The 27,029-nt window shown below is 39.9% G+C and overlaps 1 protein-coding gene across 5 annotated transcripts; it reads right to left on the bottom strand.

Annotated features, from left to right (window-relative positions):
- Positions 1-257: 257 nt before the first annotated feature.
- ppp1r26 (protein phosphatase 1, regulatory subunit 26) lies at positions 258-27,029 on the bottom strand. Of its 5 annotated transcripts, none has more exons than XM_053240108.1 (5): positions 26,700-26,862; positions 21,451-24,824; positions 11,628-11,724; positions 9,920-10,045; positions 258-560 (listed from the first exon to the last, which is right to left on the bottom strand). In XM_053240108.1, the coding sequence occupies exons 2-5, from the start codon at positions 24,759-24,761 to the stop codon at positions 486-488; spliced, it is 3,609 nt and encodes a 1,202-aa protein (XP_053096083.1). In that variant the 5' UTR covers positions 24,762-24,824; positions 26,700-26,862; the 3' UTR covers positions 258-485. The 5 variants fall into 5 exon arrangements, with proteins under 5 accessions (XP_053096083.1, XP_053096084.1, XP_053096082.1 ...); XM_053240109.1 differs by having other exon boundaries at positions 26,599-26,703; XM_053240107.1 differs by lacking the exon at positions 26,700-26,862 and adding an exon at positions 26,871-27,029 and having other exon boundaries at positions 259-560.

The following is a 27,029-nucleotide window of genomic DNA, read 5'->3' as shown; positions in this document are numbered from 1 at the left end:
TCAATTTTATTTTCAATTGGATTAAGTAAGCCTGTCACAATACTGAGAGTTGTTACAAGCAGTGAGAGCAGCACCTTCCCAAGTGGGAGAGATACCGTCTTTCCATAAAAGGCCAGACTTACCTTAGACTTAAAAGTAGCCAGATTATTTATAAAGCCCACATTGTATTCCACTTGGACATAAACAGATTTACCTTTCTTTTTTTTTAAATAAAACACAATTTATTGCTTAAACATCATTCGTAACATTCATTGCATCAACGTTTTTTAAAACTCAACTTTGTTTAAAAATGAAGAAATATGAGTCTTCATGGTCAGAAGACCACTATATACATAACAAACATAAAAACTTATCACAGCCAAATGATTCAAAATGAACTGAAAAATAAACTGCAAAAAGGAACACACTAAACAGTACAACTACCATAAAATGGTCCAGTAGCACATTTTCTTTTTAAACCAACTCTGTTTCTCAGGTGTGTATCATCACAAGCTCTTCATCATTATACTGCTGAACACAAACTGCAGCTTCCTCTTTGCACATTTCAGCACTCTGTGTCTCTGCAACAGGCACACACACACACACAGATTACATTGTATAGAATTATATATATTGAACAGTGGTGGCTCAGTAATTAAGGCTCTGAGCTACTGATCAGGAGATATGTTCATTACCATGCTACCATAATTAGGTGTCTGAGCAAGGCCCTTAGCACTCAACTGCTCCAGGTGTGCTGTATCATGGCTGAACCTCTGCTCTGACCAGGCTAACATAACACACATACAGAGCAGCTAATTAAATATACCTTTAATGTACATCATTATAGCATCTTTTACTGCTCAAAGATGTTATTCCATATTTCCCTATTGACAAACATCGCATCTTAACCTCTTAAACTTGGCTCGGCTCAGTACTTTTAGATTTTTGGTGACTTCCCTTTCAGAAACTCCTGAATGCACTGGCATAAACTATATACCATTTAAAAGTGATGTATTGAGTCGTTACACTGCATGAAATCAATCTAACCAGCTTTTAATAACTAATGTTTAATTTACAGCTAAACACAGGTGTCAAATTTAAAAATGCGTTAAAAAATCTAAACGATTATAAAAATCAGTCTGTTTTGGACAGCCACATGCCACACATCCCCTGAAAGGTCTTGACAGGTAGTTTAGGATTCAACTTGTCTGTCCCTCGAGCTTGTGCACACAAGTTAAAGTCCAACATTTCTGCCCCTTGAGAACACACATGCCACAATTATCTCCAGTTTTCATTACCTTTTGGCTTAGTTCATAAAAAATAAATGTAATAAATAAATGTAATGCAGAAAACTGCATGTAAGTACTTACAGGACTTTGTTGCAATAAAAGCAAGTCCATGCACAATGTTCTATGAAGCTTTATATTCTTAGATACATTGTCATAACGCACACTGGAAAAAATTATACACTTTATGTATATGTATACCTGACCAATCACACCCATATGTGTTTGGTGAAAACCCCTTTCCAGATTTAGTCCCCCCTTGCTGTTATAATAAACTCCACTCTTCTGGGAAGGCTTTCCATTAGATTTTGGAGCATAGCTGTGGGAGTTTGCTCATTCAGCCACAAGAGCATTAGTGACATCAGGCAATGATGTCTTGCAAGAAAGCCTGGGGTGCAGTTGGTGTTCCAGTTCATCCCAAAGGTGTTCAGTGGGGTTGAGGTCAGTGATCTCTGTGCAGGCCACTTGAGTTCTTCCAAACCATGTCTTTATAGATCTCACTTTGTGAACAGGGGCATTGTCACCCTGGAACAGGTTTGGGCCAGTGAAGGGAAATTGTAATGCCACATCATACAAGGACATTCTAGACAACTGTGTGCTTCCAACATTGTGGTAGAAGTTTGGGGAAGAACTACATATAGGTGTGATGGTCAGGTGTCCACAAATTTTTAGATGTAAGTATTACTGTAAGTTAGATGTAAGTAAGCTGTAAGCATTTTTGGCATGTTGTTGTAATTTTTGACCAGTAGGTGGCAATATGACACGATGGTGGCACTAGAGCGTTGGCAACACTTAGCCCAAATTTGGTCAGAATATTCCTTCAACCCTCCCAAATTAGTTTTCACAACTTTTTACCAGATGGTTCTATGGGCTCCCATAAACACCCTAACACCCTAAGCTTTAATTGTTATTATTATTATTATTATTATTATTATTATTATTATTATTATAATATACACTCACCAAACACTATATTAGGAACACTATACTAATATGGGTAGGGCCTCCCTTTGCTCTCAAAAGAGCCTCAGTTCTTCATGGCATGGATTCCACAAGATGTTGGAAACATTCCTTTGAGATTCTGGTCCATGTTGACATGACTGCATCATGAAATTCATGCAGATTTTTCAGGTGTGCCTTCATGCTGCAAATTTCCAGTTCCACTACATCCCAAAAGTGTTCTATTGGATTCAGATCTGGTGACTGGGAAGGCCACTGAAGAACACTGAACTCACTGTGATGTTCATGAAACCAATTTTAGACGAATTTTGCTTTGTGACATGGTGCGTTATTATGCTGGAAGTAGACATTAGAAGATGGATAAATCGTGGCCATGAAGGGATGTACATGGTCAGCAATAATACTCAAATAAACTGTGGCATTCAAGCGGCATTAACAGGCCATGGATTCATGCTGTCGGCGCCAAATTCTGACCCTTCCATCTGTGTGCCTCAGCAGAAATCAAGATTCATCAGACCAGGCAACATTTTTCCAGTCTTTAGCTGTAGTTTTGGTGAGCTGCAGCCTCAGCTTTTTGTTCTTGGCTGACAGAAATGGAACCCAGCGTGGTCTTCTGCTGTTGCCCATCTTTATTGCACCATTCTGAGTAAACTCTAGAGAGTGTAGTGCATGATAATCCCAGGAGATCAGCAGTTATAGAAATACTCAAACCAGCCTGTCTGACACCAACAAGCTTGCAAAATCACTGAAATCACATTTTTTCCCCATTCTGATGGTTGATGTGAACATTACCCAAACCTGCTGGCCCGTATCTGCATGATTTTATGCACTGCACTGCTGCCACATGATGGGCTGATTAGATAACTGTATGATTGAGTAGGTGTACAGTTGTTCCTAACAAAGTGCTCAGTGACTGTATATAAAACCTCATCGGTCATTTTAAAAAGTTCACTTGTACAGCTCAGTTAACCAATCAGCCAATCATGTGACAACAGCACAATGCATACAGTCATGCAGATACAGGTCAAGAGCTTCAGTTAATCTTCACATCAAACATCAGAATGGGGAAAAAATGTGATATCTGTGGCAAGGCCGTTGGTGCCAAATGGGCTGGTTTGACTATTTCAGAAACTACATGACACTCTCTCTCTGAAAAAAAAAAAAAAAAAAAAAAAAAAAATATATATATATATATATATATATATATATATATATATATATATATATATATATATATACAGTCAGGTCCATAAATATTGGGACAGTGACACAGTTTTGGTAATTTTGCCTCTGTACACCACCACAGTGGATTTGAAATGAAGCAGTCAAGATGTGACTGAAGTGTAGACTTTCAGCTTTAATTCAAGGGGTTTAACAAAAATACTGCATTAACCGTTTAGGAATTACAGCCATTTTTTACAGAGTTCCTCCATTTTCACAGGCTCAAAAGTAATGGGACAAACTAATATAATCATAAATATTAGGATTATTTTTATTACTTGGAGGTAAATCCTTTGCAGTCAATGACTACCTGAAGTCTGGACCCCATGGACATCACCAAATGCTGAGTTTCCTCCCTTGAGATGATTTGCCAGGTCTTTACTGCAGCCATCTTCAGTTGCTGCTTGTTTGTGGGTCATTCTGCCTTCAGATTTGTCTTCAGTAAGTGAAAAGCAGCTCAGTTGGGTTGAGGTCAGGTGACTGACTCGGCCATTTAAGAACATTTAATTTCCAAGCTCTTGGGCTGCTTTCACAGTATGTTTTGGGTTGTTATCCATCTGTACTGTGAAGAACTGTCCTATCAGTTTTGCAGCATTTGACTGAATCTGAGCAGAAAGTATAGCTCTGTACACTTCAGAATTCATCCTGCTACTTCTATCAACAGTCACATTATCAATAAACCCCAGTGACCCAGTTCCATTGGCAGCCAAACATGCCCATGCCATAACACTGCCTCCACATGTTTGACGGATGATGTGGTATGCTTTGGATCATGAGCCCTTCCTTTCCTTCTCCATACTTTTCTCTTCCCATCATTCTGGTACAAGTTAATCTTGCATCAGAACTGGTCAGGCTTTTTTTAGAGGTTTTTTAGCAAAGTCTAATCTGGCCTTTGTGTTCTTGAGTGTTACCAGCGGTTTGCATCTTGAGGTAAACCGTCTGTATTTACATTCATGAAGGTGGCTCTTGATTGTAGACTTTGACAATGATAGGCCTACCTCCTCCAGAGTGTTCCTGACTTGGCTAGATGTTGTGAAGGGGTTGTTCTTCAATAAGAAAAGAATTCTGCAATCATCCACTGTAGTTGTTTTCTGTGGTCTCCCAGGCCTTTTGGTGTTGCTGAGCTCGCCAGTGCATTCCTTCTTTTTAAGAATGTACCAAATTGTTGATTTGGCCCTCCTAAAGTTTCTGCTATCTCTCTGATAGGTCTGTTTTTGTTTTTCAGCCTAATGATGGCCTCCTTCACTTGCATCAACACCTCTTTGGACGGCATATTGAGAGTTCCCATGAACAGCTACCAAATGCAAATTCAACACTTGGAATCAGCTCCAGACCTTTTATCTCCTTAATTTATCATGATATAAGGAGGAAACAGGCCACAGCTGGCCATGAAACTGCTTATCAGTCAATTGTCCCATTACTTTTGAGCCTGTGAAAATGGAGGAACTCTGTAAAAAATGGCTGTAATTCCTAAATACTTAATGCAATATTTTTGTTAAACCCCTTGAATTAAAGCTGAAAGTCTACGCTTCAGTCACATCTTGACTGCTTCATTTCAAATCCACTGTGGTGGTGTACAGAGGCAAAATTACCAAAACTGTGTCACTGTCCCAATATTTATGGACCTGACTGTATATATATATATATATATATATGTATATATAAAATCAAGCACCTAGGCATGCAGACTGCTTCTACAAACATTTGTGAAAGAATGGGTCGCTCTCAGAAGCTCAGTGAATTCAAGTGTGGTACTGTGATAGGTTGCCACCTGTGCAGTAAATCCATTTGTGAAATTTCCTCACTACTAAATATTCCACGGTCAACTGTTAGTGGTATTATAACAAAGTGGAAGCAATTGGGAACAACAGCAACTCAGCCACAAAGTAGTAGGCCACATAAAATCACAGAGCGGGTTCAGCGCATGCTGAGGCGCACAGTGTGCAGAATCTGCACTGCAGAGTCAATAGCTACAGACCTCCAAACTTCGGGTGGCCTTCAGATTAGCTCAAGAGCAGTGCGTAGAGAGCTTCATGGAATTGGTTTCCATGGCCGAGCAGCTGCATCCAAGCCTTACATCACCAAGTGCAATGCAAAGCGTCGGATGCAGTGGTGTAAAGCACGCCGCCACTGGACTCTAGAGCATATATATTAGATGGTAAATGAACGGTCAGTTCTAATAGCATCTGTGGGATTTGCTAGAACAAGAAGTCCGATCTGCAGCAGCTCCACCTCGCAACTTACAAGACTTAAACAACTCGCTGCTAACATCTTGGTGCCAGATAACACAGGGCATCTTGTAGAGTCCACGCCTTGGCCCTCGGGCTAACACACACCACTATCATCTCCACTTTTAATCACCTTTTGGCTTATAGGTCATAAGACATAAATGTAATACAGAAAACTGCATATACATACTTACAAGAGTTTGTTGCAGTAAAAGTGAGTCCAGTGCATTCTTTCTTTTTTAAGACTTTACCGAATAGTTGATTTGGCCACACCTAATTTTTTTGTATGGATTGTTCAGCCTAATGATGGTTTGCTTCACTGGCAGTAGGGCTGGGTGATATTGCAAAAAAAAAAAAAAAATTCTGAATAATTCTTGATTATAATTTCAGTTTTTTTGTTCTTACATAATGCAATTGAAAAATTATGCAATTTATTTATAACTTTTTTTATTTATTAGAATGGATTTGGAAAATATAGATGTGCAAAAACAGTAAAATCACCATTTATAGCAAACAGTGCAAACAATGGTTCTTTTAAAGGATATTTTTTAAAAAATGTTTGCACTATTTGCTATAGATGGCACTGTTACTATTTTTGCACAACTTAGTGAACCCTTCACTCTGGACAGAGTAAATGGAGATCATGTCTTTCGTGAAGTGAAATGCCACCGCAACTGAAAAGGAACTTGCGGTATTCTTCTGAAATCCGTTTACAGAGTGACGTCAAATCAACACGGTTTACAGAGTGACGTCAAATCAACACGGTTGCGCACAGAATCAGAATTAAACAAAGTAAAACATCTTTCCTTCAAATAAGTTATACTATATATACAAGCATTAGCTTTAGATTAATCAAATAATTAGATTAGTTGTTTGAGAAAGAAAATATACATCACTCATCCGAGTTAGCTGCCTAGCTTCCAGTGTTAGGGAAGGCTGGCGTGTTTCAGCTGCTGGTCCTATCGCTGTTTTTTCCTTGCTGTTTGTTTATTTGGAGTATACTAATCGATAGCCTTTTTTTCTCTGGCTGTGATGTGGCGTGATTATTTTAGGTATTTTGCACTCTTTTATATGTCTTTTTTTGTGAGTTCTCTTTGGTGGAGTCTACTCTGGATTGTTGGACCTAGGATTTACGTTCCTTTTTGGGTGTGTATTCACCCACATCTCAGCTACCAGCTACTGAACTTAAAAAGGAACTACTATCTGGAGAAAGACACTTATGAACTCTATCGTAATATTGGCCTGCTGTGACCTAAGCGCTACATTCATTGGAGTCCAGGACGCAGATATGTTCATTCATTTTCTTCTGCCAACTCTGTTCCTGTGTTTCGACATAAAACTGAAAGACTGTCTTCTGCTGATGTTGATCTTACTAACTTGTCATCGATGCTCCGCATGGAGACTTCTTTGTCTCCAGGGCCTTCGAGTTTGGTTAACCTGGCGTTATTCAATGCCTGCTCTGTAAATAACAAGGCTTTGTTTTTATCAGATATTATCTTCTTAATTGAAACTTGGCACAAACAAAATGATGGATTTCTTTTTAATCAAATTACTCCAACAGGTTATGGTTTGTTTGAACTCCCGTGACTCACTGGTAGAGGTAGGGCTTTTACTGTGATACATAACTGAAAATACAATATCAGCCCTGTGTCTGTATCAAGGTTTACTTCGTTTGAATGTCTCGTTTTGAGTGTTTCAGCTCCTAATACTACCAGTCTAGAGGCTTATAGTCTAATACCACAGTCTACAGGCCTCCAAGGACAAATGAAGTCTTTATTATAATAATAATAATAATAATAATAATAATAATAATAATAATAATAAACTTTATTTTATAAAGCGCCTTTAAAAGCAGCTTCTCAAAGCGCTGAGCACAATATAAACAATACAATAAAAACAATACAAAATCAACAAGCAAATGCAAGTTTAAAAAAATATGTCTTAAGTTGAACTTTACAAATATCGTAATTCTGAACTTCCCTAAGTTCAAGAGGCAGAGAATTCCAAAGGACAGGAGCATAGAAATAGAAAGCCCTATCACCCATAGATCTGAGACGTGTTTGAGGAACAACCAGCAAGTTTGACTGAGAGAAGCGCAATCTACGATTAGGAGTGTACAGATGTAACAATTCTGTAAGGTAATGTGTTGCCAGGCCATGCAATGCTTTAAAAGTAAGCATCATAATTTTAAAATCAACTCTAAACCTGACCAGGAGCCAAGGCAAGGATTCTAACACTGGAGTAATATGACTACCAATCCTAGTCCCAGTTAAAATCCTGGCGGCTGAATTTTGCACATATTGCAACTTATTGAATGTAGATTTAGAAACACCGGCTAAAAAGGCGTTACAATAGTCTAACCGTGAGACAACAAAAGAATTTATCAGCATTTCAGCGACTGTAAAATTTAACATAGGACGCAATCTTGCGATATTTCTGAGGTGGAAAAAAGAGGTTTTAACAGTACTCTGGACAAAAGAATCAAAAGACAGATTTGCATCAAAAATAACTCCAAGGTTCCATTTTCCGACAGGCAGCCTTCTTAGTGCGCAGATTGTCATTATACCATGGAGCAGAAAGAGCAAAAGTAACTTTGCGGGTCCTCCGAGGAGCAAAAGTGTCTAAGTTAGCAATAAGGGTATTATTCAACTGTGAGACTTTCTCGTCCAAAGATGTTAAATGCAAATCACCTAAAATGGAAACAACAGAGTTCGAAAAAGCTGTTTGATCAATAGATTTCCACTTCCGGAATGTTACAGTTCGAGTGGTACGCACACTTGATCGATGTAATTCCAAATTAAAGAAGACAGCTGAGTGGTCCGACAGACCAATGTCAACAGATGATAACTGAGATGCAAATGAGCCATTTGTAAGCACAAGATCCAGTGTATGACCTTTGCAGTGCGTCGAACTTGTTACCAATTGCGAAAAGTTAAAACAGTCCAGTAATGATAGAAATTCCTTAGCCACTGCAGAGTCACTTTGGTCCACATGAATATTGAAGTCCCCCACAATAAGAATTCTGTGGAACTTCGGGGTCAGCATTGTCAAAAAGTCAGCGAAATCTGACATAAAAGCTGAATGTGACTTAATTTTAGGTGGTTTGTAAACAGTAGCGATGATTGTAGAAGTAGAAGCAGAGACACTTAAGACCAAACACTCAAATGTAGAAAACTGAGGAATACTCACAGTACTGACGCTGAACTGCCGACTGTAAACAACAGTAATACCACCACCTCTGCCAGATGACCTCGGGAGATTTAGGAGCCGTTTACACGACAACGTTTTCAGGCAAAAACTTTTTGAAAAGTTTTTGAAAACACTGCCGTTATCGTCTCCATGTAAACACCCAATACGGGAATCTTTGAAAACGGTGACATCATGCGCGTGCGTAGTACGTGTTAGGTATGTAGACATGCGCAGTACGTGTCTATTGTAAAGGCAAGCGCGAACAAACATACACAACAATGGCGTAGTACATGGTAGTGTTGTTGCTGCTCAAGAGTTTGCTGTCTGATATCTGCTATGTCTATTAATGAGGAGTAGAGCAACAGTTGGTGTGGTGATTTTAGTGACGGAACTCCCGCCCACAAAGAGCTAATCGTCACTTCCCTACAGGTACTGTTTACTAACAAGGTGACAGCGCCAACTACTGGCCTGGCATACGTACGTTTTGGATATGTGTAAACGCGAATCGTTTTGAAAACGTTGTCGTGTATACGTGAAACTTTTTGAAAATGCAAGAGAAAAACTTATCCATTTTTGACTACATCGTTGTCGTGTAAACGTAGCCTTAAAGTTCCAAATCCAGGAGGAGTAATCTGATTAAAAAGAAGTCCATCATTTCCTTTATGCCATGATTCAGTTAAAAACAAAAAGGCCAAGTTTTTATCAGAGATAAGATCGGCTAAAAGCAGCGCCTTACTATTCACGAAGCAGGCATTAAACAATGCAACATGGGTCAGGCTATCCGATGAATATGGCAGTGATTTATTCTCCACGCAGGGGACAGATATTACATTTCTATGATCAACACCAGTAGAAGGCAAACTGTTAATCTTACGTCGGCATGTAGTGACAAAATTAAAAATATTAGGAGAAGATGAGACAAAAAGGCTGCGCCTCGAGCCCCAATGTATGTATCGTTTAGGACGCAGGAAGTCAGCGTCTTGACAAAGATCGTAAGAGGCTTTAGGTAAATGATAAGAAGACCGTTTTAAGCTCAAAAGTTGGCGTGCAGCGTACCTTAGGGCCATAGTCTTTAAGTCCACGTACACGGCCGGTCCAGATTGAATCCTTGAAGCACACGTGCACACGTGAGCTCAATGTCACAAGATCCACATGCACAGCCGGCCCAAAGAGTTGATTCCCCTTAGCATGCCGCAAATGAATCCAGGAGGAGTGCAGAAATAAAAGCAACAGACCAAAGTATATAAAATGACACAACCACATCACAGCCACAAGAATGCAGAAAATAATAACGTAACCAAACAGGGACGGTAAGAGGAGCGGCAGCCAAATGTGCCAGCGTTCCCTCAGCAGCACCGGAAGTGGAAAGTCTTTGCATCACAACATTTATTTCCATCAAGAGGTGCATCAATTTTTGGTCAAGATCTTGTACTGACAATGAAAGAGGTGAGCACTCTGTAAAGTCTCCTCCAGCAAGACTTTCACTGAGGTTAAGGTCAGGACTCAGAGGTGCCAATTCATGTGTGAAAATGATTCTTTATGCTCTCTGAACCATTCTTTCACAATTTTAACCCTGATGAATCTTGGCAGGGTCATCCTGGAATATGGCCATGATATGTATTTCTACATGGTTATTAAAGAATTAAAAAGCTACACACTTCATCTTTTAAGATTAAAAGAACTGTTGCCAAACATATAACATGCTAGAAACATTATAATCACTCTAATAATGATCCGTTCATAGACTCTTATGTATTTGCCTATTAAAATCTAAACAGTGACTTTTTTTTGGCCAGGCAGTGTATGTATATATATATATATATATATATATATATATATATATATATATATATATATATATATATATATATATATATACACACACTGCCTGGCCAAAAAAAAGTAAAAAGTATATAAAATGTATGTAATCAGCGAGCTAGCTAACATGCTATAAAGTGAGTGTGGCTTCTTCGGGATCTATTTCCACTAGCGGACCAAAAAGATAGAACATTTGGCCAAAGTGTGTCTGAAATTTCACTTTACTTTTTTGTTAACAGAACTATTGTTAAAAAAGCAATATCACACCTACAAATGTGCAGTCATACCTAATATCGGCACTGTTATGATTACCTAACCGCACTCTTGCTCGCGCAATAGTGCATAAACATATGTTTGCGGCTGAGTAAAACTGTTCAAAAACTTTTTCTTTGTACTATCAACATGTTATAGCTTAGATGTTTCTCAACACAACAAATGTTTTCACAAAGAGCAGACTCAATTAATGTCTTAGATAGATTATTCCTAAAAAGAACATTTTAGAAAAATTCTTTTGAACACTTACTTTTTAAAATGTTTTTATTAACAGTTTCCTAAACAGAAAATGTTCAAACCTAATGAGAATACTTTCCTTCATTGTAAAAATATTAGAACAATAATTGGTTAATTCTGGATATATAATTCAGACAGACATTACTTAAAATATCCTTAGGGTGTAAGAGGTTAAATAGTCTTGGAACAAAATGATAAACATCTGCATCCTTATGCTTAGATATTTTAATTGAACTGCACTTTTTGCTTTTGATTATCAGCACAGAGGTACTTCTGACAGCCTTTGTTTGGTTGTCTGAACTTCTTTTCTGTGTGTCTGAGTTAGCTTGTTTCAGTATTAAGTCTATGCCCTAGCTTGTTTCAATATTAAGTCAATGCTTGACTGAAAAGTCAGCCTAGCCTCATTTATCTCAAGAGAGACTACAAGCATTTGTACCTGCTTACTGCGTCTGAATTTCTGGCTCCTTTCCTCTGTGTTGAGGGCAATGTAGGGACTGAGACGCACACCTGGATCAATACAGGTGGACAGAGATCTAGTGGAGCAAAACACACACAAACACACAAGCACATGCACGGTGGGTATGCAATGGTGCAAAATGAAACAAATTACAGAAACACTCCAAACACAGTCAAATAAATGTTTAAAACATGACTAAATGACAGAAATTTAAATCTGAAGCCTACTCTGCATCACAACTGCACAAACTGCACTACGCATTTTTATAAATTCTCTCTCAAATGTGTTAAGCATTTTGCATAAGACAGAGCTCAATAACTGAGTTCATACTAGTGAGTGACAATGCTACAGGCTACTGTTCATTTTCTATGTACGTGCACAATAAGTGAAGGCACAGCAAGCAATTTCTAAATTGAGATTTTCTCAACTTTATGCAAATTTTATGTTACAGTGAAGTGACAAAAAAAAAACTGGTTGGAATGATTCCGCAGACCAATTATATGTTCCTACTTTGTGGGAGGGTCTCACAGTTAAAATGGCGGATCAGATTAGGACCAAGGAACTGCCTGTGAACCTTCAAGATCAAGCTGAAGAAAGTTATAAAAAGCTTTGAACCTTCCTAGGAGCACTGGGAAATCCATTATAACAAAGTGGAAACAATACGGCACAACCCAGACACTACTAAGATCAGGCTGTCCTTCCAAACTGAGCATATGGGCAAGAAAGGCAATTGTCAGAGAAGTGTCTAAGAGTCAAGGTACAAAACTGAAGGAGTTACAGAACTCAGTGGCTGAAATAGGAGAACCTGTGTAGACAACAACAATATCATCAGCTCTTCACAGATCCAGCCTCTATCGGAGAATGGGCAAGGATGCCACTTCTGAGAAAGGCTAACATAAAGGCACACTTGGTGCTTGGTGTTCTGTATTAACAAATAAACATAAAAGTCTTTATGATTACAGCAGCAGTAGCAGTTATATCATCTAGTGGTGAACAAGCTTTCATTTGTTTTGAAACTTTTAGGGGTCAAGTGTTTTGCCATTATCTATTTAACAGTGTGATTATACATTTCCTGGTGTTAGAATTATTTAGCTGTGTATTTAAGATATGTACTTTGCTAGCTGTCTAATTTTCTCAGATAAAAATGGATATTAAAAAGAACTGGGAACCAAACTACATGAATCCGATTTTAATTCCTGTCTCTCTCTTTTTTTTTTTTAACACAACCACTGTAGCTGTGAATGGCTAGACAACAGCGAGTCCACAGAAGTGGCTATACAGATTAGAGGCTAGCAGCAGGTAATGTTACACCTGCAATGGCAGTGCACTTAAATAGCTACATTTAAACAGCAACTTTTCTTTTCTCTTCAGAATATCGTCTATATTCATCTAAAGACACATGCATTATTGAATAAAAGGTGGTGCTGAAAAGATCTTTATTTACTCTGAAATTTGTATGTCCTTTAAGTGAATATTTTTATTGTACACTGTATCTGGCAGGATATTAATGTATGGGGCACAGAGCTTTTACTGGTCAATTTACCAGTTAACACAAACCCTGATATACAGTGGGGTCCAAAAGTCTGAACACTAGTGATAATGCTTCTATTCTGCATTCTTCTTTTCTAATTTAATACAACAATTTTCATTATAGATTATCACTGACAACTTGAGTGAAAAGTAGAATGTTTGAAACATTTACAAGGGTTATATATACACACACACACACACACACATATATATCTATTAGAGGTGGAACGGTACACAGAAGCCACGGTTCGGTACGTACCTCGGTTTTGGGGTCACGGTTCGATACGGGTTCGGCACAACAGGAATCAGCAACAAATACCCAGTGCTTGCTTTTTTTCTGTTTATTTTTCTGTTGTATATGGGCGGATTGCAGGTGAAATGTATATGCCAGTTGCCCCCATAATAGCTTTGGTCCTGTCTGCTCTCACATCTAAAGGCTGCTTAAAAGCTGCAGGGATTAGTTGTAGCACTACTGTAGTCTTTTTCTGCCCAACTCCGGTGACTGGCACATCTGGATGATGGCGTCTGGTATGTGTTAGCATATTGGTCGTGTTTCCACTCACGTATCGTACAGCTGCCTTACAACGCCGACACACCGTCATCGTCCTATCTACGACTCGCCCTCCTTTACTGCCGTACTTCACAGGAAACCCGAAACTTTCCCACACTACAGATTTAAAACAAGCAGGCGGGTCTTCGAGCTCTTGTGTGCTGTCTGAACTTGCCATTCTTGTTTTGGATGGTGTGTAGCAGATCTCTTCTTCTGCTTTTCCCTGTTGTGACAGTTGAGGTTGCATTATCACGCGTGCCCCTTCTGGGCGCCTGTGACTGACTGTATTCGTCGCCGGAGTACATGAACCGTGACGCCTGTACTGTGATGGTTCGGGACGAATACATGCACCGTTCCACCCCTAATATACATATATATATATATATATATATATATATATATATATACACACACACACACACACACTCACCGTCCACTTTATTAGGAACATGTGTGCATCTCCACATTCATGCAGTCATCTAATCAGCCAATGTGGCAGCAGCACAGTGCAAAAAAAAGGTCAAGAGCTCAGGTAATGCTCACATCAAACATCAGAATGAAAAAAAGTGTGATCTCTGTGACTTTGATCGTGGCATGGATGTTGAATGAATGTTGGTAGTATTTCAGCTACTGCTGAGTTCCTGGGAATTTCTCACACAACAGTCTCTAGAGTTTAGACAGAATGGTGCAAAAAACAAAAACATCCTGTGAGAGGAGCTTCTGGAGGCTGGTTTGAGCTGACAGGAGGTATATAGTTTACACAGAATGGTACAAAAAACAAAATGGCCAGATTGGTTCGAGCTGCCAGGAAAGCTACAGTAACTCACCGAAACTGAACTGAACAGAAGTTGAAGATTAGAAAAAAAAAAAAAAACACCAGTCTTCAGCTATCCAGTTTCAGTGAGTCTGTGCCCATGACAGCCCCAGATTCTGTTTCTTGGCTGACAGGAGTGGACCCTGATGATCTTCTGCTGTTGTAGCCCATCCACCTTAAGGTTCGATGTGATATGCATTCTGAGATGCTTTTCTGCACAACATGGTTGTAAAAAGATGTTTGATGTGAACATTAACTGAACCTGTATCTGCATGACTGCATGATATGCATTGTGCTGCTGCCACATGATTGGCTGAAACTGCATAAAGGTGTACAGGTGTTCCTAATAAAGTATATATAAATATACACTTTTGTATATTTCCAAATATTTATGGACCTGACTATATACATATATATATATATATATATATATAGTCAGGTCCATAAGTATTTGGACAGTGACAATTTTTGTAATTTTGCCTCTGTACACAACCACAGTGGATTTGAAATGAAGCAATCAAGATGTGATTGAAATGTGATTTTTTTTCATTCAAGGGGCTTAACAAAAATATTGCATCAACTGTTTAAGAATTACAGCCATTTTTTTCAGAGTCCCTCCATTTTCACAGGCTCAAAAGTAACTGGACAAACTAACAATCATAAATATTAGGATTATTTTTAATACTTGGACGCAATGCCTGCCTGAAATCTGGAACCCATAGACATCACCAAACGCTGAGTTTCCTCCCTTGAGATGCTTTGCCAGGCCTTTACTGCAGCCGCCTTCAGTTGCTGCTTGTTTGTGGGTCTTTCTGCCTTCAGTTTTATCTTCAGTAAGTGAAAAGCATGCTCAGTTGGGTTGAGGTCATCAGACAGTTAAGAACATTTTACTTCTTGGCTTTAAGAAGCCCTTGAGCTGCTTTCGAGGGATGCTTTGGGTCATTATCCATCTGAACTGGGAAGTGCCATCCTATCAGTTTTGCAACATTTGAATGAATCTGAGCAGAAAGTATAGCTCTATACACTCGAGAATTCATCCTACTTCTATCAGCAGTCACATCATCAATAAACACCAGTAACCCAGTTCCACTGGCAGCCATACATGTCCATGTCATAACAATTGCTCCACATGTTTGACAGATGATGTGGTATGCTTTGGAATATGAGCCCTTCCTTTCTTTCTCCATACTCTTCTCTTCCCATCATTCTGCTACAAGTTAATCTTGCATCAGAACTGGTCAGGCTTTTTTATTTTTAGAGTGTTTTTTTTGAAAGCAAAGTTTAATCTGGCCTTTCTATTCTTGTGTGTCTTGAGATAAACCGTCTGTACTTACATTCATGAAGGTGTCTCTTGATTGTAGACTTTGACAATGATATGCATAACTCCTCCAGAGTATTCTTGACTTGGCTAGATGTTGTGAAGGGGTTTTTCTTCAACAAGGAGATAATTCTGCATTCATCCACTTTAGCTGTCTTCTGTGGTCTTCCAGGCCTTTTGGTATTGCTGAGCTCGCCAGTGCATTCCTTCTTTTTAAGAATGTACCAATTTGGCCACTCCTAAAGTTATCTCTCAGGCCAATTTTGTTTTTTTGTTTTTTTCAGCTTAATGGTGGCCTCCTTCACACTATAGAGTTCCCATGAACAACTACCAAATGCAAATTCAACACTTGGAATCATCTCCAGACCTTTTATCTCCTTAATGTGTCATGAAATAACAAGGAAGCAGGCCACAACTGGCCATGAAACTGCTTATCAGTCAATTGTCTAATTACTTTTGAGCCTGTGAAAACAGAGGGACTCTGTAAAAAATGTCTGTAATTCTTAAAAGCTTAATGCAATACTTTTATTAATTGAATTAAAGCTGAAAGTCTACACTTCAATCTCATCTTTATTGCTTCAATTCAAATTCATTTTGGTGGTGTACAGAGGCAAAATTATGAAAATTGTGCCACTGTCCAAATACTTATGGACCTATTTTGTGTGCATATATATATATATTAGCATATGACTGAATCATAAACTAAATAGTTCCCTGACCCTTTGAGTGCCCAAAAAAAATTCAAAGTGGAAACTCTGAATTTACATAGTGATTTTACATAGTTCAGTGTTGTACACAAACTTTCCAGAGATACAGGACACTTCAGCCAAAAGTTGTTGATCACCTGTTGTCACCTCCTACAGCTTCAGAAACACCTTGCCTGCACAGCTGATTAAGGACTCTTGGCCAAAACGTACTGTATGGAGAGTGTGTACTTTAATGCACCATCTAAGCTCATGATATCCATAGGTTTGAGGAAGCCAAAAATCATGACTAAAATACTAATAATGCAGACCTATGCACAGATGTACAGGAAGATGTTTGAGCATCACTTTATTACATTTTTAAGACACTTGGTGTATCTGGCCTTTGAATGAAAAAGCTGGACAAAAAAGCTTATTTTAATGCAAAAACAGTGAAAGATGGCACAGCCCAGAATAGTCTCCTTCACATCTACAAAACTAAAATAAATAACATTTTTCTTACAATTGTAAAATGCATACACAAAATCAGTTGACAAACAAAAAGAAAGTCCCATTTTACACGTTGCATTAATGTATTATCTGTGTCTCTATATTCATATATGGGCAACAAATGCTCTGATCTCAGCTTTGTGTTCACCACTCATATTTATGTGTATTCTTGTGATTCATTTTGTACACACTGTGATATAATTTCTCCCACACTCTATGCCAAGAAGCTGAGAAGTTAGTCTGATCTGATCCCCATACATTATTTTAGTACAGCCTGCTCTTACTTCTCCCCAACTGAGGAAAATGTCATCGTTGACACTGGCTGTTAAGAGACAAACTATGATTGCAGAAATTGGGATATTACTAAAGTCATCCTTTCTGGGTCCTTTGCTATATTTAGAATATTTTCATGACATATCCTGCCAGTACATATTTCCACTTGAGGGCAATCTGATATGATCACACTGTACAGACTGTATTTACACCTACCTGAAATCTGATCATACTGTCTGCCAGTTACCCTCTGGATGATCACATCCCAATTGCAATGCTTGACAGCGTTAACATCTTTTTTAATATGGTCAAATGCTAAATAATTATGATCCAATCACAGAAATTGTGTATTTACGCAGTGTACATGGGGACATGAACTAAGGGAACAAGGACAGAGAACAAAAAAAAACATCTGACAGTATGGGGGGGCCAACAGGGGTAAATTTGTAAACAGCAGAAGCATGTGAGCTTGAGAAAATAATTCCCTCTCTGCATTTTGCATGCCAGTAAACATTTTCATGACTTCAACAATGTTAGCATAGATATATACAATCTGAAATACAAGAATAACAAAAAAATATATATCAACTTAACAAAAAGATGGTAGGGGAAAAAAGGTTACACAGAGACACATATCCATTCCTCTCTTTTGAGTTCCTGATGAAATGTGACAAAATATCAGCAATGTTATGAAAATAGGCCTACATAATTAGAGTGCGAAAGGAACAGTCATTCATTCATTAAAAACTTTTCAGTCATTCTGGTCAGCAATATGCTAAATCCAGAGCCTATTCCAGGAACACTGAGCGTGAGGCAGGAATACACCCTGAATGGGATCCCAGTCCATTGAGCACATGCGTTCGCACACTGATTCACACCTACGGACAATTTAGCATAGCCAATTCATCTGCCGGCATGTTTTTTGGAAGGAAGGAGGAAACAAGATAACCTGGAGAAAAGTCACATGGACATGGGGAGCTCAGACAGTAACCTGACCTAAGGATCCAACCGGGGACCCTTGAGCTATAAGGCAGCAATGCAACCCACTGCGTTGTACTTTTCGCTTACAAGGGCCTTCTTAATGTACACTTGGCTCAGGTGACATAACTGAAATATCATATAATGGGGTATTACTATCCACAGAATTACTAAGGTTTACTTCATGCGGAACTGGTTTCCTTTAAGCCACTGAAATGTATACAAAAATTCAGAATATGGAAACCCTTGGCTGAATTAGAAATAAACTAACTTAGTACTTCTCCATGTATGTGAAGTCATGTAGTGGTAGGCGGTATACTTATGTAAATCCAGATAACAAGCAAATGAAAGAAATGGCTGGGTTATAACTGTAGTGATTTACATCGATCAGCCACAACATTAAAACCACCCGCCTAATATTGTGTAGGTCCCCATTCTGCTGCAAAAACAGCTCTGACCCATTGAGACATGGACTCCACAAGACCTCTGCAGGTGTGCTGTGGTATCTGGCACCAAGACGTTAGCAGAAGATCTGTTAAGTCCTGTAAATTGTGAGGAGCGGCCTCCATGAATCAGACTTGTTTGTCCGATTCATGCACATCCCACAGATGCTGGACTGGATTGAGATCTGGGTAATTTGGAAGCCAAGTCAACACCTTGAGCTCTTTGTCATGTTCCTCAAACCATTCCTGAACAATTTTTGAAGTGGCAGCATGCATTATCCTGCTGAAAGGGGCCACTGCCATTAGGGAACACCGTTGCCATGAATGGGTGTACTTGGTCTGCATCAATGTTTAGAGGTCTTCAAACACCTTCAGAGGTCTTGTGGAGTCCATACCTTAACAGGTCAGAGGTGTTTTGGTGGCACAAGGGGGACCTACACAATATTAGGCAGGTTTTAATGTTATGGCTCATTGGTGTATATGGATGTTTCATGAGACAAATAAGAATATTAACAATCAGGAGATGGCACAGCCTGTAGGCAGTGCAAAACTGGTTAAAATCTCATGGTAAGTTTGTCCTCTAGTTGTGTACATGTATAAATGTACATGAATGAAACATGACAGCTTACAATTCAAGTTACAATATAAACAGCAATAAAACCAAGCACGTGTTTATGTCACTATGATAGTAGCCCAGTTTCCATTACGCAGCTTGTGCTAAACTTGTGCCACCATCATGTGGTATGGAGAGACACTGTCTGATTTCAAATTGCATTGAAAAGAAGGAATACAACAAGTAAAACCTTGACCCCAGTATTTTTGATGGATAGTATGTCAATATGAAAATGTTGACACCACCTAAATCTACTATCATACTAACTTGATTGAGCAAGTAGAGTAAAAGTGCTGAGGTAGAAATCTTTTTTGACTTTCTCTGTGTCTACTGCAGTGGTTCTCAGGGAGTTCATTAAAGGCTTAATAAAAACCACAGGAGATAATGTGTGTTATAGCACTGAACAAACATGCAATGCAGAGGGGGCTTCCAAAAGGAAGGACTAAGATTGAGTCTTATGGGTCTACTAAACACACTTAAGTAGGCATGATCATAGCACAGCCCGATTCAACTCAAACAGCTCATCATTCTTGCTTGTGTCAGGTGTATATCAGACCTGCAAAAATGTCAGTGTTTGCAGACTTGGGGGGTTCTCCAGGTGAACTGAAGCATTGTACAGGGAAGATGAGATGGTAATGAATCTAAATTTGAATCTGGTAATGAATCTAAATGGTAATGAATCTAAATCTCTTTTTCATTTTGTGCTAAAGATTCTTGCCAGAATAACTACTACTTTCAGTTCTTGATAAAGCAAATGTGTTACAGAAAGCACATTCACTTTTTTTCAATTCTTTTGCCACTGTAACCATAAAGTCTTCAAGAAGGACTGCACTTTATTCTGTGTTTAAAAAAAATCCTTTTATGCTAAGACAAATATACAAAAAAGATCACTATTGGTTCTGATATTTTATGAATGACATTACGATGAAGTAAATTCTAACCAAAGCCACTGTTTGCTGTTTACAACAAAATATCTTAAAAACAATATGGATATGAAAGGGTTGAAATAAAGCACATAAAACATTTTCTGGATTAATTTTGAATGATGGGTAAGCAAATGGAATTTCAAGGGTGCAAGGGAGAGAACAATTGGGAGTGTATCACAATTGCATTATATCAGCTTATAATGTGACTCACCCTAATACAAACTAGAGAGAGTGTGCAACCATGGAAGTGCTGATGGGAATTCTCCATACAGAGCCAACATGGACCCAAAGCTTTTATTCCCAAACAGAATTTCAAAATCCTCAATCACCAGGGGTTATAGAGTTGGGTGAAAACTGACATTTTTACCAATTACAATATTTATCAACTTTATTTCCAAAAACTTTATATTGTCTACATTTTCTCTCTAGAACACGCTGAGGTCTATCCTGCAGGCAGTTGCCCTAGGAGCTACATCCTTCAAAGGACCCTGTCTCATTGGGTGGAAACCTTGGAAGGCATAATGTTCAGGTCACCCATCAATGTTATCACCCACCACAACTTTTAGTGCACTAGTCATGTGATATTTGTTTGTTCACCATCCTTTGCTACTTAATCTGCTTTCCTGAGGGAGGATCCCCAATTAACGGCAGCTGTCGTTCTGCTGCTGAGTACAACTAGATTACTGGCTGTGAATAACATAGCTAGCCACATTAGCATATTTAAACAACTTCTAGTAATCTATGAAGACAAATATTTCAGCTACATTACAAGATTCACTTACATTTGTAAACGTCTCTTCAGGCAGTGTTTGATCTGCCGTGTTTGTTATATTTTTTATTAAACTCTGGTCCAGTGAACAGAATTAATGGACTGCATACACCAAGAAGAATGCACATGATGCTGCCCTCAAACTGGGCCAAAATAAATTAGCTCAGAGGGCAACTTTTATCTGACAAGCACGCAAATGTAAACAAATGAATCCTACTTATCACCATAACTGTGCTAAAATATAGCAATAATTTTTCATATCTCCCAACTCTATGGCGTATTAGAGGCCAAAAGGAGTACTGTAGGTGGAAAGACATGCATAGGGTCTATGCTGGCTCTTTGCAGGTTCTGTCAGACAGAGATTAAAGAAAGAGATAGAGAGGGCCTGTACTCACTGGTTGCATTGCTCCTGTCTCTTATCTGTCCTCTCTTCACCTGAATCTACATCTGTCTCATCTATGCACCTCTCCTGTTCTTCCTCCCTCCCTTCACTCATTTTTCTGGTATCTTTCTGTGTATTTATAAGCTGCAGGTGATTGGACTTGTGAGCTGACAGAGCTACAACTGAGGCCTGATCTCTGCGCAGGTGCACCAAGCTAGCACCAGCACGTGGCTGGGATAGGGCGAGGGGCAGGGGGACACATGAAAGGTGAGAGGGGTATGGAGGCAGGTGACGAGATAGGTGTGCAGGGTTTGAGGATGTGTGTCTGGTGTTAGAGGTCAGATTAGGTGGTTGGTCCCATTGTCCTTTCCTTTCCCAACTGTACAGGTCGAATGAATCTGACCTGCTCTCAGCAGGACTTTCCTGGCAATCTTCCCTGGCAACCATGAGAGTCTCTGAAGAGGAACTAAGGAATTGTTTCCCTACTGGGGGGGGAGAGGGGCACACAGTGCTGATAACCTCTATAAGAGGAATTCTACTCCTGTTCTGCAAGCTGCTTGACAGGTCTGCTGAAGGTTTTTCCCTAGCTGTACTTATACTGGTGTTATCATGCTTCATCAGAAACAGGTTCTGGTGTTGCACTTCACCCTTGGGCTCCTGTGGGCCAGTTACATTAATTACAAGTGGTTCAGAATCTGTTCTGTCTGTGAACTTTCCTGTTACCTTTTGAGCCCAATCCTTGTCTGTGTCTAAGCTGATATTCCTGCACTCATGCAAAGTCCTCTCATGCAATTGATCACCTGTCCTGTCCTCTTCCAAACTGCAAGAGCTGGCAAATGATGAAGCTGGTCCCTTTATGTTCATGGCAGTGCCCTGCGTTTGCTCCTCCTGATTTGGGTCAATGCTCAGTGAAGCCCTTGTGAGATCAGAAGACTTTGTCTGAAGCTCCTCTATATTAACATTTTTCTCTCCAAATGTACTGAAGGAAGCTTCTTCTGCACCTCCAGCATTATCCTGCTTCAGTGTGGTCACTGGCGTAGAAGACCCTTTTGCTTTCTCAGCCAAGAACCTACGGATCTCTTGCTCAATGCTGTCATCGCTGTCCACTGAGCTGCTGTCCTCATCGACATGTGTAGACTGGACACCATGGACTGCCATCTTGTATCCAGAGCCCTGGTCTTCCTTTGTGGAGACTTTAGGTTTCTTGCTGTTCTTCTGTGACTTCAAACCTTTAGGTTTAGCACCTTTGTCCTGTCTGGATATGTTCATCAGTCCCTTGTTGCTTTTTATAGCATTGGGTTTCATGGGTTTAGCTGCAAGAACCAATTTTTGATCCTTGACAGATTTGTGTTTTTTTAAGGTGTCAGTACCTGGTAGTTGCAAGGGTTTATGGCTCTTTCGTGCCTGGAGTTTCATGTCCCTGACTTTCTTTTTCACTTTTTTCTTCGTCTTGAGCAAATCTTTTATTGCTGCATCAAGATCCTCATCGCTGTCCAACGAGCTGCTCTTATCACTGCTGTAATTCCTCTCAGAGCCAATAAAAGACTTTGGGGGGCTGGTTCCACAGCTGGAACCCTTGTTCATGGATGTGGATCCTTCTGTAATGCTATGACGGGGAGAGTTCTGTGTAGGGTTGCTGTTCTTTACTGTATTTGGGCTACAGGTGCGCCATGTAACAGGAGAAAAATCACACTGGGTTAGGGGCTTAGGTTGAGGCTCCTCTTTCAATGTATTAATAACAATTCCCTGTTTACAACTCTTGCTATCTTCTTCTTTCCGTTTCCTTTTCCGTGAGAAGGACAGTCTGAGTGCTTTGTTCTGATCCTCCTCAACTTTAATGTGCTGTGGGTTAGTGACTGTGGATACTCCAGGGTAATCAGCTATGGTTGCCTGTTCATGCAGCTTTGCTTTAAGCTCCAGAAATTTACGAATCTCTTGCTCAATTCCATCCTCACTGTCCACAGAGCTCTCATCACTCTTTTCATATTGCTGCAGTGAAATACCAGTGGGAAGAAAAGATGGAGTCTCTGTTGTAGGGGTACAGGCCAGGTCCAAGGTGGGCTCAAATGCTGCAGGCATGACAGTCTTGGAGATGTCCAAGATGGCCTCAGCACACATCAACTCAGCAGTGGTGTTGACAGTGAGCGTGGAGTGAATCTGCCGCCCTTCCTGTGGCTCTTCAGCTCTGGTGGAGCACAGTGAATTTCCACTGTCCCTCAGGCAACATGTTGGCAACATGCTGAGAGAGAGGCCTACAGGATTAGGTGAAGCACACTTCATTTCTTTAGGTTCCACTGCATTTTTCTTTTTGCTCTTCTTCTTAGCTAGTTTTTTAAGAGGCTTAACGCTGATGCGATCAGCCATCAAACAACTTTGCTTCCTGTGAAGTTTGTGTTCCTTTTCCTTCTGCCTTTCCTGTTGGTAGTTCCTGATGGCCTCCTCAATGCCATCGTCACTACTAGAGTCCAGCACCTCCTTCAGCTTATAGTACCTCAAGCTCTCATGACGCTCTTTCTCGTCTTGCTGGAACTTCTGTATGGCCTCTTCAATACCATCATCACTGCTTGAATCCATTAAATCTTCTTCTTCCACTTTTATTCTGAGTGATGGTGGTGTGCAATCCACTTGTGGCAAACAGGAAGGTGTTCCAGAGGAAGGTGGAGTTTTTGTAGGCAAGGCTTTTGCTGTTTTTCCAAATGGGGTCTCTCTGATTGTTTTTTTCTTTTTCTTCAAGGTTACCAATGGCTGGATTCCTTTTGAACCTTTCAGGTTATGGTTGCTAGTGGTTAGCGCCTTGGTGGAATGCATGAGCTGTTTAGGTGCATCTGGCATGCAATTGCCTCCCTGCTGAACTTTAGGTGTCTGTACTGGGCTCTCCATTGGCTCCCTTTTATGCTTGTGGTCCACTTTCTCCTTCAGGTACTCCTGGATGGCCTCCTCAATCCCTCGATCTACTGAATCATCACTGTCTGAACCTTCGGTAGCATCAGAACCAGATGCATGAAGCTTACTGCTGTCTGTTGCTGCTCTTCGAGACCTTGGTAGTGTGTCCATGTGACAAGGCTTGTGGCCACCACATGACGACTTGGGCAGGTTGAGGGCAGACTGGGAACTAGCGTTGACCTCATTGCTCATGTCTGAGGACTGTGCGCTGCAGAGGCTGTCAATGATCATTTGGACTTTGTGCGGGATGGGGGTTCCGCTGGACGAGACAAAGTCACTGTCTGAAGCACTATCATTGAAGCAAAGTGGCAGGCTCAAGCTCTTACCGGACCTCCATTCTGAGTGAACTGCCACCACTGGAGGAACCGTTTTCAGAAACATTATAGAATGGCAGATTAGGGGGAAGGTGTGGCTTGGGACCTCTACCTGTGACCTTGTAACATTCTGAAAAAGGGAAAAAGAAAAAATAATCATATTAGACCCACATATTTATTTTCATGTGTTATAGCATACAACTTGTGGTACACATGCCCTGATGTGCATATATTTATATTGTAAAACATAAAAAATTGAACATTGTCCGGTCATTGCATGCTAGACCACAGCTTAGGATCATTTAGCCAATGAGAGGTCACCAAGCCATAACAATCTTCCAGAGCTGCACAATTTAACAGTGTTAGTTTAGCTGAATAGCACTCCCTGTCTTTTAGTTGTTTTCCATAATAATTAGTGGATAATATTTAAGATAATGTCATTCCGATTCCCAAATACAACTTGATAGATTCTTCAGTCAGATTATAACCAAGCAGCATCAGGATGCGGCTACTCGGGTCTTTTTGCAACCAGGCTCTTCTCTTTTTCACCATAGGGGTGTATATCATCATGTGTATCACTTCCAGCTTTGAGCTACAATGCTGCCTTCAAACCCCGAGAGGTGCAACCTGTGGGGACTGAATAATAAGAATTGGGCTTAAAAAAGTGATTTCAGTTGTCCAAGATAACTGGTTCATAACATTACAATGTTCAGCTACATGGTGAAATTTTGTTCATGTTTACCACATCTACAATTCTGCACAACACTCCGGAAAAACTGGATGCAATCTGAGGCAGATATTTAAGGAAAAGACTCGGGTGAGATAAACTTTCATTACCTGCTAGCAAGCCTCCTATCTCTAGTGCAAAAACCAAAGAAGAAAACGTCAGACAGCCACTATGTCCCAGCTGACTAGCTACATTTGTTGTGAGGGAAAAAAAAATACACACACACACACACACACACACATATACATATATATATATACACATACATATATATATATATATATATATATATATATATATATATATATATATATATATATATATATATATTTCCCTCAACTACTCCTTTCACTCTAAACTTTTTTCACATGAATACTTGTGAAAGTATTAATGTGTGGGAAAATAAACGCTGTTAATGTCAAGAACTGGTACAAATGCGTTACCAGTGTGACGTTAAACATTAACATAGGAAAATATCCGGCACGCGCAATCACGTCTTTCTCCGCTGCAAATGTTTACTTTCTCTGCGCGGCTGAATCAGGCACGTGCAGGGCTACGATCATAGAAATCCTAGAAACTGGTTTAAATCCAGCAAGCATTAGTGGTAAGTGAAATGTTTGCTGTTAAATGACCTATTCTTACTTACTACTGCGGCGACTATTTGCGAGAAAACACCTATTAGTCTAAGCATTTAAACCCATTTCACATCGATTATTCAGACGCCAGGAGTGAAAGTTGTTTTATCTAAATGAAGAAGAACTCATTCATGAAAGACCGCTTAAGGTTACCGTCATAGTGGCTACATTGTGTTCGTGTTCAGCTCTCAGGAGCCTTTAGCATACGCGGCTTCAGCTCCAAGCGCCCGAAAAACATGAAATATGCTTATTCGTTTTCACACACTACTTTCATATCTACAAGCTAATTATTATCGACGTGGACTATCCCACAGAATTGTTTAATAGCAGAACTATTCTATAAATACTCAGCTTTCTTTGTTTAATTTCCCCAATTCGGTAGGCTCTCGAGCCCGAGCCTCGCACCGCGCTGTCGCCGTGTCGCTAGCGGCTCAGGCTGCGCCGCTCGCCGCTCAGCAGAGCTAAGAGACACCGCAGAGGAACCGGCTTCCGTTCCGCTGCCAGTTCGTGCGCTGAAACCTCCACGTTTATTATCGGCTTACCTCCTTTTGAAAAGCTACCCGTCACATAAAGAGCTATAACAGATTCCAGACAATGTGCTATACTTGTAATAAACGACTAAAATATAAACGAAGACACCAACTTCTTTACGTCCTGGCGAGGGGCGGAAGCCTCAGGACGGAAGGCTCAGCGCGGGCCTCTCTCTCTCCGCCCGCAAGCCGGCTCATTTTCTGGACCCCCTTTGTATCGTAAACATTATCAAAAGGAAACCGAATACACAAAAAAAAATACACAACCAATTCGACGTGCTTACCCGAAGACTTAGCAAACGCTGGCGTTCATGTGCTGGTATTGTAGTTTCGAAGAGACTTGCGAAATTTATTATTTAAATTATTATTTTTCTGTCTCCACACGGCACTGGCGCGCGCAGAAAATGCACGTTCTCGAGCAGCCGCGCTTCCTACTTACCATG

The sequence above is a fragment of the Pangasianodon hypophthalmus genome, chromosome 15, assembly GCF_027358585.1.
Source record: "Pangasianodon hypophthalmus isolate fPanHyp1 chromosome 15, fPanHyp1.pri, whole genome shotgun sequence".
NCBI lineage: Eukaryota > Metazoa > Chordata > Actinopteri > Siluriformes > Pangasiidae > Pangasianodon > Pangasianodon hypophthalmus.
Note: the sequence above shows the minus strand (reverse complement) of the source record. Positions and strands in the feature narration are given on the sequence as shown.

What these genes read in the sequence shown, in the direction of transcription:
- ppp1r26 (XM_053240107.1), bottom strand. Translation starts at nt 24,761, where the DNA reads ATGTTTCTGAAAACGGTTCCTCCAGTGGTGGCAGTTCACTCAGAATGG. An exon ending in AATTCAGACGCAGTAAGCAG is followed by an intron (nt 10,046 to 11,627) that starts GTACAAATGCTT and finishes CGGCATGCTAAG; the next exon opens with GGGAATCAACTCTTTGGGCC. An exon ending in TTAAAGACTATGGCCCTAAG is followed by an intron (nt 561 to 9,919) that starts GTACGCTGCACG and finishes TGCCTGTTGCAG; the next exon opens with AGACACAGAGTGCTGAAATG.